Source organism: Streptopelia decaocto, assembly GCF_964273445.1.
Source record: "Streptopelia decaocto genome assembly, chromosome: 2".
Lineage (NCBI taxonomy): Eukaryota > Metazoa > Chordata > Aves > Columbiformes > Columbidae > Streptopelia > Streptopelia decaocto.
The window spans coordinates 44643098-44657932 of NC_138655.1; the positions used below are offsets into that span (position 1 = coordinate 44643098).

Sequence of the window (14835 nt, forward strand, 5' to 3'; positions counted from 1 at the left end):
TCACTCTGACTGGTTTAGGGGTGAACCACAGCAGTGCACGGCACCCTCAAACTGCACCTCCATGGAAAAAAGCAATAGCAATGCTTGGTGCTGAACAAGCACTCATTAACACAGGGAAAGGACACTCAAATTTCAGTATAAAATGAATATGACTACAAATTAAGAAGGCATTTTTTAAATGGAGAACCACAAAAACCTTTGAAGTGGGCAGAATGAGAGAAACGTAAGTGTGGCAAGGCTGCGATATTAAAAAAATAAACTGCTTTTACTTGCAGTTATTACCCACCCCCTCAGCCAAGGCTTTCGACTCCAAGATCTTAAGCCTGAATTGCTGTTCTGATGCCCTGAAGGAACACATTCAACCTGTAAAACTTTCACAATAGACTTGGGTAACTACCTGTCACAACAGACAAGGATTGGGGGGGGGGGGAACGTTGACTCAAAGAAAAATAATTCCCAGACTTATACAGTAAACCCAAGTCAATTAGAAACACGTACATTTTAGACAACAGAAGAGATCTATGATCATTTTGTAACTTGAAAAAGCTGATGAATAAACCAACATCTAATCTTCTGTGAAACAAAGTCTCAATTCACCAAGACAAACATGGGAGCTTTAATTCTCCTTTTGTTATTATTTTTTTGTCATACAGAAAATAACAGATTAGTATGCATACATGCAGATATCACTGAAGGATTTCTAAGAAGTTAAAAAAGTTCTGTAAAGCAAAGTAACAGCAGTGCTAAGTACACTCATCATGGTGGAGAGAGGATGCCTTGAGAGAAAAGCCTCAGTTCCTGGCCTGGGTTCTGCGAACAACATGGGGACCTCCAATCTTTTTGCTCCCACTAGATGATGGATGAGTAGTCACATTTTCAGAGAGTAGATTCCCAAGTGCTTTAGCAAATACGGACTTACTAAAAAATGAAGACAGCAGCTGAGGAGAGCTTGTCCCCAAAGCCACTGCCCCACCTGAGTGCAGCACGTGAACTCCCAGGCAAAACGATGCAGATACACCCACACACCTGAGCAGTCACCTGCATCTACACCAGGGAAACATCTGCCCCTGATTAGGAAGGGATAAAAATAATCAGAAACCCTGATTAAGAAAAAACAGCGCTGCCGGGCACCCGAGGCACTACGTCAGAGGCGTAACCCAGCGGCACAGCAGCCGCGCTGCAGCCCAGCAGCAGCTTTGGCAGGGCAGGCAGCCCGCTGCTCCCGACTCCTGCCATTTCCGCCTTTTAAGTCCAGAAAACGCCATGGACAAGGCTTGGGAGTTTCAGCAGGGATGAGAGCCAACTAGCTAGAGTCAGATGAAGTCACCAAATGAATTTAGTTTTGACCTATCCGGGGCTCTGCTACCCTCCTCCTCCCCCCTGACATGTATACATTCGGAGGTGAAAGGCTAAAGTAACGTGCTGATTTACTCCAACCATAACGTAATGGCAAATTAGATTTTGTAATACTATACAGCCCTCCTGAGGGGGGGCCTGAGCAGCCTCCAAGTGCCTCACACCCCCGCCCAGAGCCCAGGGAGCGAGGCAGTGACTCAGCAGGAGACAGGCACTGTGCATCCATGGGTTGCAGAGGAGGACAAGGCTGGGAAGAAGGGAAAACAGGAGGATTAAACAAGGGGACATGCGATGGCTGTCTCCTAACACATAGTTGATGTTCCCTAACAGGAGACTGCAGTACACTTGTTAAAGTCTGGTTGTCCAAGGCATGCGAAGTTAACCCTGAGAGCACTCCCATGGGAAAGTTCTGGCACTAGCTAAAAGAGGGACTTCAATACACCTTTTCTACTGGCAAATGATGTAATAGTATACAGAGCACAAGGACTTCGTCATGCATCAGCTTTTCTTTCTTTCACTTTAAAAACAAATGCAGATACACACTGATTTATGCACTGCAACATTTATTCTAACCTTAATATACACATGTCAAAATCACAGAATATCCCAAGCTGGAAGGGACCCACAAGGATGATTGAGTCCAACTCCATTACTGCAGAAAGTAAGGCCTTTTGAAAGTCACCTTCTGAGCAGGCATTTTGAAGGCATTTGATGTGACATATGAGAAAGGACAAGAAATAGCACTGCAACTGCTCATGCAACCAGTGCAGCCATTTCAGGAGCCACGGGCAAAGGTGCTGGAGCAGAGCCTGCAGGACAGAGCTGGCAGCCAGCCCCGCTCTGTCCCTCAGCAAGCCATCGCGGCAGGAAGGTGACGACACTGAGCAGGGGTATAAGACAACATTTATTTTAAGCCATCTTTACCCTGCAGTTGTAAACAAGCATGTGACAACAGATGAAGCAACAGGCAACAGTGCTGGCTGCTTTTAGGGGTGCATCACTCTCTAAAACACGGCCGTATATTTTTGTAACGCAAAATATTAAGCTCTGGCATGGTTGTCCACGGTTCCTCTGCTGCCATTTGGGTTTCAAAGGACGAGTGTTGGGCTTTCTGCTGGGTATGCAGGACACTCAGTGCGCAGGTTTCTAGGGCCAAGCTCTCCAGCAGATGGCTGCGACCTGAACCACGTGTAGATCTCCTGCCAGAGCTGCCTCTGCAGACCACTATACAACACACTATACGGCCTTTTCCTAGGCTCTGCATTCAACCTTTCTCCCACTTCTCCCCCCACCACTGGTGAAGAAAGCTAGACCAAAAGTAATAATACAAAAAATCTCAGAGTTTTGACATCTCCAAGTTTGTTGAAACAGGCTCAAATAAATAGCCCTGCCTTTGGCTTGTGCAAACTCTTTGCAGTTCATTACTAATATTATAAAGATTTCAAGTGTTAATACTACCAGCCACAATGCTTAATTTTGGGTTTGGATACCAAAGTAACTCGACCTCTCCCTTCATTCTCATGAGTTAATACTATAATAGAAAAGGAGACACTCTGAAATTATTCTGGTGCTCAAGATATTAACAGCAAATGACTTGCACTTAAGAATTAATCCTACCAAGGACTATCTAGAATAGGGCTGAACTTCTAAGTGCAATTGCTTAACTGCTAAATTAGTTTTGGAGCAACTAAAACTAAAATTCACTAATCCTTCATGGAGTAAATTGCCCTTTATGAACATGCTAGCTCAACCATCTGTGATTTATGTAATGTATTATTCTCACTGTGTGCCAGTAACCACAAACTTATTTTACCATTGTTGCACTACCAACGCAATTGCTGAGACTACCAGCACCAAGTAAAGCTTCCCCGAAACTGTTTTTTGTTGGGTTTTTTTTTGTTTGTTTGTTTTTTCAACCGTATTGGTCTTTGAAGGTCTGTGAAGTCAGTGTCTTCTTTTAGATTTAACTTTTAAAATCTTCTGCCTAGCTAGGTGGGGAAATCCCCAAAGCCTTGTTTTCCCAAATAATGTTCTTTAGATGGTACTTAGTCCATTGATGCAACTGTCATTGTAAGAACAGAATTACTGGCAATTACAAGTCTTTTTCTATGAACCCCAGTAAAGCCTTGTACCTTAAGCTAAGAGAAGCATAGATGTCCTGTTTAATAGGATTTAGCCTCCTTTCATGGAATATCTTAAGGTCAATTCCTAAAGTGTATTGCTTCCAGCTGGCCAATGGTGACATTACCAAGTTCAACTCCCACAATAAATGTGGAAAAAAAAAAGTTTATTGCTTGAATTACCTTTGACTACATATAAGTGCAGTAAAGAAGGTAATAACCTGTGCGGCAATGTCAATATTTAGTTTCTTCAGCCTTCTCAGTGTTGCTGTAGGTTATTCGACACAACAGTTCTGTACTACTCCCTGTAAGAGCACATCAAACTAAGCACACATCTGACACAGTTTAAGAGCCATAGTTAAACATTTTCTGCAGATTAAATTTATCAATAATCTTAATGTTTTCTGCATGAAAAAATACGTAAATCATTAAAAGCACAGGGAGCAATTTATCAGCTTTTAATTTCAAGACAATGTCTAATTGCAAAGCACAAATTAATTTTATGACATAGCAAAACAATCACTTTGCTCTGCTGTGCGTGTAGGAACTTTTGGTCATCCCTGGGTACGAAACTGCAGAAGTTGCTCCTAGTGATTTAGAGAATGTAATATCAAGTAATTAATACACTGCAGCAGCAAGACAGCTTTTGTAAGAATTAAGCTAGAAAACAGTTGAAACTGATGCAGTTGAACTGAGACTGCATACACATGTTTTTCTTTTTCATTTGAAACTTTGATGATAGGGCGATTTACCTTGGTGGTAGTGCTAAATTTGTTGGTATGTGATATTCCTTTCACTTTTAATGTGCCTGATTAAATCATGTTGTGCGCTGTGTTTTGAACTCAAGGGCTGTTTATGCCTATTACAGTTACAGAATAGGATCATAAAGTCACTTGGGTAGGCAGGGAACTCCAGAGATATCTGCTCCAACCTCCTGTTCACAGCAAAGCCAGCAAGAGAAGGCTGACAATGGTCTCATCCAGCTGAGTTTCAAGTCTCCACGGATGGATATTCCACAGCCTCTCCAGGGAACCTCTTCTACTGTTTGACTATCCCCACTGTGAAGTTTTTCTCCCAGTATCTAAAGCCCTTTCTACTGTTGCAGCTGCTGACTGGCATTGCCTCTCAACCTCTTCCTGTGCACCTCAGAGAAGAACCTGGCTTCATCTTCTCTACATGCCCCCACCATTTGACAGCTAAAGACTGCAATAGGATCTTCCCCTCTCCCGAGCTGTCTTCTCCAGCTGACCAAACCCACCGCACACACTCGCTGCAGCCCCCTGACCATTCTGGTGGCCCACCCCACCACTCACTTCAATATGTCACCATCTTTCTGAAACTGGAGAGGCCAAATTCAGAAACAGTATGTGAGATGCAGTCTCAGAAGCACCAGAGGGGAAAAAAAAAATCACTTCCCCGGAGCTGCTGGCTACACGCCTGCTAATGCAGCCCAGCATGGGGTTGGCCTTCTTCCCTGTAAGAGCGCACTGCTGACTCATGTTCATCTCCTTCCCCAGCACCACCAGGTCCACACTGTATAGCACTTCAGGAACAATTAAAGGAGGGGGTGCCTAAGGTGACAGTGGAAAAAAACCAACTCATCATATTAAAACTAGAGCTGCTGAAGAGTCAAGGTAGAACTACAGCTTAATCGTTGCTGTGAAACTCATTTCTCACTTGGGGACCAAGGATTAAAAATGTACATTGGAGAGCCAAACTTCTGCAGACAGAAGTATATATTAAAGGAAAAAATAAGAAAACACTCCTTATGCATCCTTGAGTCTGACAACTGGCACAATATGAATGTGTTGACTGAAAACAGTGGGTTTAGATCCTGATTCAAAACCTACATCTTGCATAACTTCGAAACATTAATATGGGCAAGGAGTGGTGTGGACTCCAAACAATAATTCAGTAAAATATAATTAATGCCATTCTGCATAACAAGGTTTTCAACAGAACGGCTATTTACATGTGAATGCTGTCCTTTTAGGAAAATTTATCTGTTACATTCAAACAGTTATCATTTGACTGCCTCCACATTCTCAGCACTCCTATATACCATAGTCCTTCTGTGTATGAAAGCTCCTGTGGGACTTTCGTATCACTGGGTTATGTACTCCACTCCCATACAAACAATTACTCACAGATTCTACAGCTATTTTAATAAGCTATGATTTGTGTAACACTGAATCCATAAGTAAAACAAATGCATATTCTACTTCAAATATTTCAGTGCTTCTTATTCATGATGTTGCTGGACTAGCTCCACGGAGATTAACCTTAAGAAGCGAAGCTTAACAACCATGTGAAATTTGCCTAAAATGAATTTTCATTCCCCAAAAACTGTTTAATACATACTGCCAGCAAGCCCTTCTGAGCATCAACACCGCATTCCAGAGTGACAGGCAAGAATTTGCATTGATGTGCATCTCTGAAAAATTACAGCTGCTTGGGTAAGAAATCTGTATGGTACTAAGAAACCCCGCTGTAGGGGGAATAGTCACTCGAGTTACTCCTAAAAGATATGACTGAAGTTCACAGATCTCACTAACTAGCTTTCAGGGTTCCAAATTGCCAAGAAACATAATACTAAAAATTAAACCTCTGAAACAATACACACAACTATATGGAAAACCAGGAACATACAGCATTGCTTTACACTACACCATCAGAATAAAGTAAGTTATGCCTTTGTCAGTTGCCACACTGGAGGAGGGCCCAGTTTTTACAAAGAAAAAATCTCAAACAAACTCCAAACTGAGAATTTTTCAGTTTGCATAGCCTATTTAAATATCTTTCCAAACCACTTTAAGATTCTGTTTAAATTCACACAAGCTCACAGCAGTGTTTCTGTCCTTGCCCCTCCACACATGCAGGATCCAAATTCACAGGGTACATCTTCCATTGCCTCACTCATCTTTCAACCCGCTTCCCTCTCCCAGTCAACACACGTAAGCAATGCAAGGCAGTCGTATGCAGAGCCAGAAGATCAAGACCACGACCTGCATGGCATATCCCTCTCCAGGCAGAGTGATTTGGCACGGTTGTAGGATTTCCTATGGAAGCTACATCCTTCAGTCTCTGCTCACTGATGAACGTTTATGTTTCCTGTTTGGATAGCACAGCAAAAAAAACCCAAACCAAACCAAAACACAGACTTCACTCAAAAGCACCCTTCACCAAGCGTGGGGCTCTATGGGAAACAAAAAAATAATTTTGAAGCGGTTACGCTGAGCCCTTTAATGGGTGTGCTTTCCACGTACAGAGCCTTCTCTACCAAATATTTAATAACTTAGTATACCACCAGAAAACTAGACAAGCTTCTGCCAAAATATTACAGGCAATATTTTCATTTTGCCATAGCATGAAGACGACAGAATTGCATTAAAAAGAAAAGAGCCACCAGTTTTAAAAACGCAACAGTTAAATGCATGCTCAGTAAACTTTTATAGCTGATACTCCCCTTCTCCTCCCACCTAATTATAATGAAACAATATGAAGAAGATGCTTTATCAATGAGTCAGGCAGCAGAAATCTGAGCAGGACCCAAACAGCTACGCAGTGTTCTGCTAACACCATCCGCAGAAGAAACACGGATGTTTTCCATTTACATTCCCTAGCACTGATACTGGAAAGCGAGCAATCGGTGCCTCTAGCTGGAGGTCAGGATCGGGGGAGCAAGGAGGATGCAAGTTCCCAAACGCTGTCCTGGGTGCAGCATGAGTCTCGCTGCCGCTGCCACGCTTACGCCACGCTGCAGCCTTCGTGCCATCCCGCTCAGCGGTTTGCGTGATTGAGAACAGATGTGGCGAGACCACTCGTTTTCAATTATCAAACAAAGGCTGAAAGTTGCATCCCCAAAATGAAAAGCTGGCACACGATTTTATCTTCTTCCTTACCAAGCGTTTGCTATAATTAGCTTTGGGCTAGTCTCCCCCCGACAAGCCCAAATGGCAAAACCTCTGAAGATATTTTTAAAAAGTCACTCATTCAAATGGCAAGGCTTGAAATGTAAACCTACTACACTTATTTTTTCTTACTGCCTCCCAAAACAAGTTTTATACCTCAGAAGGTTAGACCAGGTATGTCATCTGGGAGAACGTTCCTGTGGTCCAGCCTGCCTGTCACGAGGCAGCTGCATTCCCCTCAAACCAGACATTTGAGGAAAAACTCAAAGAAACAGCTTTAATCAGGCTTCCTTGGTCCACTGCCCCAACTCCGAATCACCTTTCTTTCACCACACATCACATTTTTCAGTGCCTGCTTTCCAGGAAGGCTCTATTGAATAAACCAGGCAGAAGCCAAAATATCTATTTCTAAAAGTGACAGCATGAGGTTCAGCTCTCACATATCCTAAACTCACTCCTTTTTTTTGTTAGCATGCCAGAAACACAGTGCTGTTGCTATACAGATCAACAAGGTAGTTTTTAAAAAAACAAAACAAAACAAAAAAACCCCACATCACGTAACAAAAAACAGAAAGCAGCCTCCTACCTACAGGATGTTTCTAAAACCCACAGAGGCTGGGTACCAATTAGGTGTACTCTTATATTTTTGTGTGTGTGAGACTGCATGGATACAAGCTGAGAAGATGGTGCTGTCTGAAATTTACTTTCATTTCCTTACACAACAGGGTTGTCTGTGGAGTATTGTTTTCTTCCCCCTCTCCTCCCCCTCGAAGCTACCTGATTTTAACCAATACCTTCAACTCCCAAAACACTGTTAAGGTATTTCCTTCAAGGAAGATCTAAATCCAGGTCCAGAGAGGTAGCTCAATAATGCACGCACAGAATATCCAGGCTTCAAATTACTGATGGAGTATTGAGCAGAGTCATCCTCATAACCATCTGAGACATTTAACTGGGAATCACACATGACTGCATTTATCTTCACACAATTTTTCTCTGTACCTTTTGAGAGCTGGACCTGCCCAGCAGAAGGCACAAAACCAGCTCTCCCTAGGCAGAGAACTCCCTAATCAGAAAACAAGATTAAAGGAGAACAGTAGCAGCAAGAAGCCAGCTTTATGAAAGTGAAAGAAAAGAAAATAGAGGGTACATAAGCTCGGAAGAACCAAGGAAAGATTTCTGCGTGGTACCTCTTACACTGGCTAGTAGCTGTGGGCTGTAAGTCATCAGGGTGGGCTTGTCTTGGGTAGCTAGTAACTATGTTGTTGCAACCCAGATGCTTGACAGACAAGGTGGTTATCACAAATACTACTTTTAGAAAAGCTCAAGCCAAATTTATGGGGTGTGATTTATGTTATTGGTGGTGGTGGTGGTTTGTTGTTTGTGGTTTTGTTTGTTTGGCGATTTATTTGTTGTTGTTTTCTGTTGTTCTTAACAAACATTTATTATTGCTTTTTTCCTGCTTCCAGTGAAATCTAGGGCAAAATTCTCATGATCTGCAACAGCAGCAGTTAGGCCAAGAGCAAACACCTCTGGAAATAATGTTTCAGTTACTAATATATTTAGTAGCATTTGCTTTGACTAGTATTTACAGTTTCAGAGGATGAAGACAGTCATGCCCATCTGTACTATGAAGTGAGAAGACAGCTCACTGCTTTTACTATGTACCTTCTCCTCAGTTCTCAGCAAGAAACCTGTCCTTAACCTATCAATTTGAACAACACAAATGATCTGTTTTACTTCTGTAGAATCACCTACTTACCATATTCAATGGAACCTGATTTTAAAGCAAGAAACGCCTTCTGCCCAAGTAAGGCAAAGCAGTAAGTCTCTCCCTCTGCACCCTGAGTAAAGCTGCACACGTGTGGAAGGGACAGAGTGGCCAGAGACAGCAGCAGGGATGTGTCGTGCAGAAGGAAGGATGCTCTGGCCCATGTGGGGCCAGCCGGCAGCCAGCAATTCCATCGGGAGTTGGGAAGGCAAAGACCAAAACAGATTTTCCTACAACGTAAATCTCGACTTTCAGCATGGAACTTATCAGCTCCCACTGCAGTGAATTCAGACAGCCAGATACTCTCCGTAACACCACACAGCTTATTTCAGTGGCGGGTGAGGAAATCGCCGCTTCCGTCCAGCTTTCGTTCCTATGCGCTGCACTCTTGTGCGGCAGCAGCCTAATGTTTTCTAAAAGGAAGGCAACACTTAGGAAAACCAAATATTTAAAACAGATACCATTAAAAAGGTACATACTCATAGTCAGGAAAAGGTTTTCGTTTGTTTGTTTTAGTTTCTTTTGGCTTAGTGATCTGAAGCAAAATAAGCAGGAAATTGGCCTCCTCCCCCCCCCAGCCCTGTGAAAGTTCTGGGTATAAACTTCAATACAGCCAGGGTATGAAGGACCAGAAAACCATTTATCTAGCAGTACACTGATAAACCGAAAGTGAGGCGTGGTATCCTGCACAGGAAAGTACAACAGTTCATCCCTTTCAGAGCAGAGTGGTTTAGTCTAGGTATGCCATTCAAACCGGAAATATTCAAACTCTTGATACAGCTAGCTTTTAAATACACAATGAGCTGATCAACCACACAAGGTGCCTAGAGTTTGCCAAAAAAACCCACTGCAGACATGCCCTGCTTAAAACTGTTCTCCACACAGCTGTCTATTTAGTTTCTCATTGATTTGTTTCAGTCTTCTTTGAACATACAAGTAAAGCTATAATTAAATGCAATGCTGTTCTCAGAAATGAGCCCAAATCTATTTTGGGTCAACAAAATGACACCTCAGTTCCAACCAGATTTTAAAGTCAGACTCATGATCCAGGGTGCCTGAAACAGCATTTCACTAGAGAAATACAGATTGATTACAGTTATTTACTCCAAAAGGTAACATCTCTCTGTGACGGCACCAAAGTGCCTGGTTTCCATTTACCAGCTAAATAAGGGTGGATGAGAAACTTAACACCTCGGCCCCGTATGTCCCAGTCTGCAAAATATAATATGTCCTTTGGAAGACTTGGGAAAACTATTTGTAGCTTCAAATATGGAGCACATGGTTGGGACTCATGTGGTATAGGTTCAATTCCCTGCTGCATCCTCAGCTAGTGGATAACTTAAGGCAGCTCTTTCCATGTCAGCTTCCTAGTCTGTAAAATGGTATAAACTTCAGGTCTTCTAAAATCTGCTTCAGGAGCTGGATATCAAGTGTTTGGTAGGAGCTGGTATTTGAAACAGTAAAAGTTGGGGGTTTTCTTTAAGTCTGAGAATATGTAAATTGCTAAACACAAATTTATTCTGATCAACAAACACTACTTCTGTTTTAAAATATTTATGAAATGGAGCATGCTAAAAGAAGTAACATGAGAAAGCATTTCTGATACTACAGGTAAGAGAAGTGAAAGGCAAATACTGAAACTCTCTACATATAGCAGATGCAGTTTAACTTAAGAGCAAAGCTGCAGTACGTAGAAGCATACTGCGAGCAAAGTACGCACTATGAGATCTGCACAACTGCTGATCTGATGTCATGCTCCAGACTGTTTAATTACATAGTTATTCCATATTTCTAGATACAAATGAAACAAACCATCCCAACAGTCAGAGGCATAGCAAGTTGATGTGTCATATGGTGAAGTTGTCCACACTGCCCCACACATCTGTTTCAAAGTCAGCATGGCACCAACACTCCAGTGTGGCAGCAGCCCTAATACTGATGCTACTAGCCTGTTATAGTGATCTGCTGCTGCAAATCAAACTTGCCAAGGACCAAACTAGTCTAGCTACTAAAAGGTTTTCACAGAAATTAAAAGTCTATTTTCTTCCAGTATCAAGGAGAAGTTTCACCATAGTTTCCACGTGTTTTATTTCATGTTTCCTTTCAGTTATGGTCGAAATTTACTTCATGAAGTACTTAGAGCTAAGAATTAAGTATCATTCTTCCCCCTGGAGAAAGGGGAAAAATAACAGATATGGGTGTCGCGACTCCAGAGATCAGCGTAGGCTTCCACAAACCAACGAGAACCTAAATAGGATTCCACAGTGGAAATTTTCATTGGTGCACTAAAGGTTTATTTCTGAAATATACAGAATTGTATTATTTATGTATTGCCCTAAAATAACATGCAGCATTAGCATCAGTAATTCTGCATTACTTTATATTGCACTAGATAGGGATACAAATGGGTACAAAGCTCTACAAGACTAAGGAGTACTCCTCTGGATGAAAGGCTATTTAGATGCAGAATAGCTTCAGTTTCTGAACAACTGGGCAAGTGATATAATTATTTCTGTCACCATGTGCTTAACCCAGCAGCCTCACAAAATGTCTTTTCTAGACATAGTTCAATGTATGATATGACAGGCAGAAGGACAAGAAAATGGACTTGTTGATGTCTGCAGAAAACCACGTTCAAACATACCGCAAAAGGATAGCGGAGAGTTCTGTTCAACAGAGGTTTTACAAAGAACCCTTCTGAAGGAAAGCAGTGAGACAGCCATCAGTAGCACCTATGACACGTGAAAATCTAAAATAGATGCGTGATAATTAATTTCAAGCCTATTTCATATTTCTGCCTAGGTGGATGATGAAAATACAGCTCTCCTCTAAAACAGAATCTTGTACTGTTCAGCTGATGTTTAGGTATAGGAAGTGAGAGCTCCAATCTTTCTGCAAGTAGAAACAGGTCTTTACAAAAGCAATTTTGCTGCTTTGTGCTAAAAGTATACATGGAGGCTTCATTACACAAAGTATCAATAGATTCAGAGGGAGACACAGACTGAATTTTGTGACATTCAAACAAAGCACACACTTGGATCTCCGATGCATTTCTCGATCACCCGTCAGTGTGTGATCAACAATGAGGTTCACTGTTAAGGTTATTAATGGTCAGCTATGCTGGTAGCAGTTCTGTTATTCCTCAGCAGAAGAAAAAATATTATGATTTTCTTGAGACAAACAAGCCAAGTCATCCACATTTGTTTTCATCTAATCGAGCATACAACTCGCCACTTTGGTCAGATATTTGAAAGCAGCATCATTTCCTGCTGTTTGAAAATCAGCTTTAAGGGGCGTGTTCTCTGCAGAGGCATTGCTTGCTGTCATCCAGGCAGTATTTAAAATAACTGTATATTAACATGAGGGGAGCTACCGGCCGTACTATCACCCTTCGAGTCGGCAGCAAGGAGCACATAAAACCAGTTGCGTTCCGGGCTGTGCTGCGACCCTTATCAAACAATGCAAACAATTTTAATGAGCTTATCTGCTGGAACATATTGTCAGAGATGTTAATGCAGAAGCGCTGCCAGCAGCGCATGCCAAGCGATTCATCAAAAATGCCTACAACTGCGACAAAGGATGTGCCCCCCCAATACGAAAAGCGGTAAATAAACACAAAACGAGGCTGGCTCCGGCCGCCGCGGCCAGCGGGGGTGGCGGATGGAGCCGCCCCCGCCCCCCGCGCAAGCACCGGGGGGGCTGTCACCCCCGCCCCGATGAGCGGGGGATCGCTGTCACCCCCGAGACCGGGGTACTGGGGGTGGAGGCCGCCGGCCGCCCCGCAGGGCAGCGCCCGATGCCCGGTGCGGTGCCGCGGCCGGGCAGCGGCTGCCCGCGCCCCGCCATCCCCGGCCACCGCCTCCCGCACGGCGCCGCCTCCGAGATCCGCAGCGCGGTGCTGCGGCTCTTTCCAGTGGGAGCTGGCTGCCTGCGCGGGGCTCGTTCTTTCCTTCCTTTTTTTTTTTTTTTTTTTCTTTTTTCTCCCTATTTTTTAAAAATTATTTTTAACCGCCTTTCTTCCGCCCGGGAGCGGCGAGCCCTCGCAGACATCCAGCCTATTCACCAAACGCTTTCCAGCCGGACAATGCGAGCGCCGCCGCACGCCGCAGCCCCCCGGCCGCCCACTCCGGCGGGGCCGGGGTGGGGAGGGCTGCAGCCCGCCCGCCTTATGCAACCGCCCCCCGCGCTGCAGCCCCCCCCTCTCCCGCCGCCGCCCCGCCATCCGCCGCAGTACCTGTAGGAGCGCTCCCCCCGCACCGTGTGCTTCCTGAAGGGGATGATGGTCCCGTTGTCCTGGATGATGTCGTTGTTGTTCTCGCCATTTGGGGACAGGGCTTGTGTCGGTCCGGGCATTGGCGCTCCCCGCGGCTCCGCAGAGCCCCGCGCTGCTGCTGTGCGGAAGCTGGCGGTGGCGGCAGCGGCAGCAGCTCAGCCGGACTCTCGCCGCCCGCCCGCGCCGCCCCGCCCGCCGCGCGCGTCAGCCCCGCCGCCGCCCCACGTGACCGCCCCTCGCCATGGCAACCGGCCGACTCCGCGCCGCGCCGCCCTCCGCCCCGCTGCGCCCGGGGAGGCGGGGGGGCCGCTCCGCTCCCCCACACAAAGAGCCGCTCGCCCCGTGTGTGCGGAGGGGACCCGCGGGGGCGGGCCCGCAGTGCCAGGCGGGCCCCTCTCGGTGCAGGCAGACAAAGCGCCATCCCACGCACAGCCACGGCGTTATCCCGCCGCCGCCTCCGCGCCAGTCCCTGCACTCGTGGGCGGCACAGAAACACGTCCTTCTCCCCTCGGGGAGCGGGAAAGCGCGCCGTTCCTCTCCCCGTGACAACGGCACCTTGCTTTGATGAGAACAACCGAGACCCCAAAGCCCCATGCCCCATCATCACCCTCTTCTCCCCGATACCTCAACATCACCCTCCTTTTCCCGACGCCACGGAGCTATTTCGGGCTTAAGCTTTTGCAACGAGCACGAAACGAGCCCCCCCGACACGCTGCTCTGTTACAACGCCCAGACAGCAGCAGCATAATTGGAAAACACCGCCCAGCTCCCGGTAACATCTCCCCTGTGCTTCGGTGTGCCGGGGGCACTGGCCATCCCCACTGCACAAAGCTTGTCCTTGTCTGCCAGCCACACTGGCCACAGCTTTTGTGTTTAATACAGTAGATAAACTATTAACAAAATTGTGCATAAATATTAAATGGTAAGAGAATACAAGGATGTCAGAAATCACAGACATAAAGCATAAGAACATCTAAGTTCATTTATGCTTTTTTGTTGTTGTTGTTCCTCTGTCCATTACTCCTCCTGTTTTTCCACCCACCTTCCCCTCCCATCCCCAAGCACCAGGATGTCCGAGTTACCAAGCTCTATATCCCTGCTCACAGCTTCACAGGAGAGCACAGTAAAACACCTGTCAAGATGCATTGCACATGACCAGCTTTCTCCCGCTCTCTGGCTTACACAGAGGGACCATTTAATGGCATGTCCTCTAAAATCTTGCTTGGGTCAGAAACAAGAAGGGAAAAATCCTGCCAAAGTAGTAGCACTGAATTGCTAGCACTGCTAGCTCTGTTAGCACCACTATTCACATGACCCCTCGTCTCTTCCTCCCCTTCATTCAAAGGGTTTTTTTATCCCCAACCCAGTCTGTTTCCCTCTGCATCTCTCTATGATTTCTGCATT

General features: G+C 45.0%; 1 protein-coding gene across 4 annotated transcripts in view; it reads right to left on the reverse strand.

Annotated features, from left to right (window-relative positions):
• The window catches only part of MAPRE2 (microtubule associated protein RP/EB family member 2), a 102766-nt gene that overhangs the window by 44709 nt on the left and 43222 nt on the right, over positions 1-14835 (reverse strand). Inside the window, exon 1 of one of the 4 annotated variants that reach the window (XM_082046352.1) lies at positions 13393-13637. The exons of 2 other annotated variants lie outside the window; for them this stretch is intronic. In XM_082046352.1, the coding sequence (XP_081902478.1) occupies positions 13393-13480 (88 nt within the window). In that variant the 5' untranslated portion in view covers positions 13481-13637. Of the gene's footprint in view, positions 1-13392; positions 13638-14835 lie in introns of those variants that run through there. One more of the 4 variants, XM_082046350.1, reaches the window with a different exon arrangement.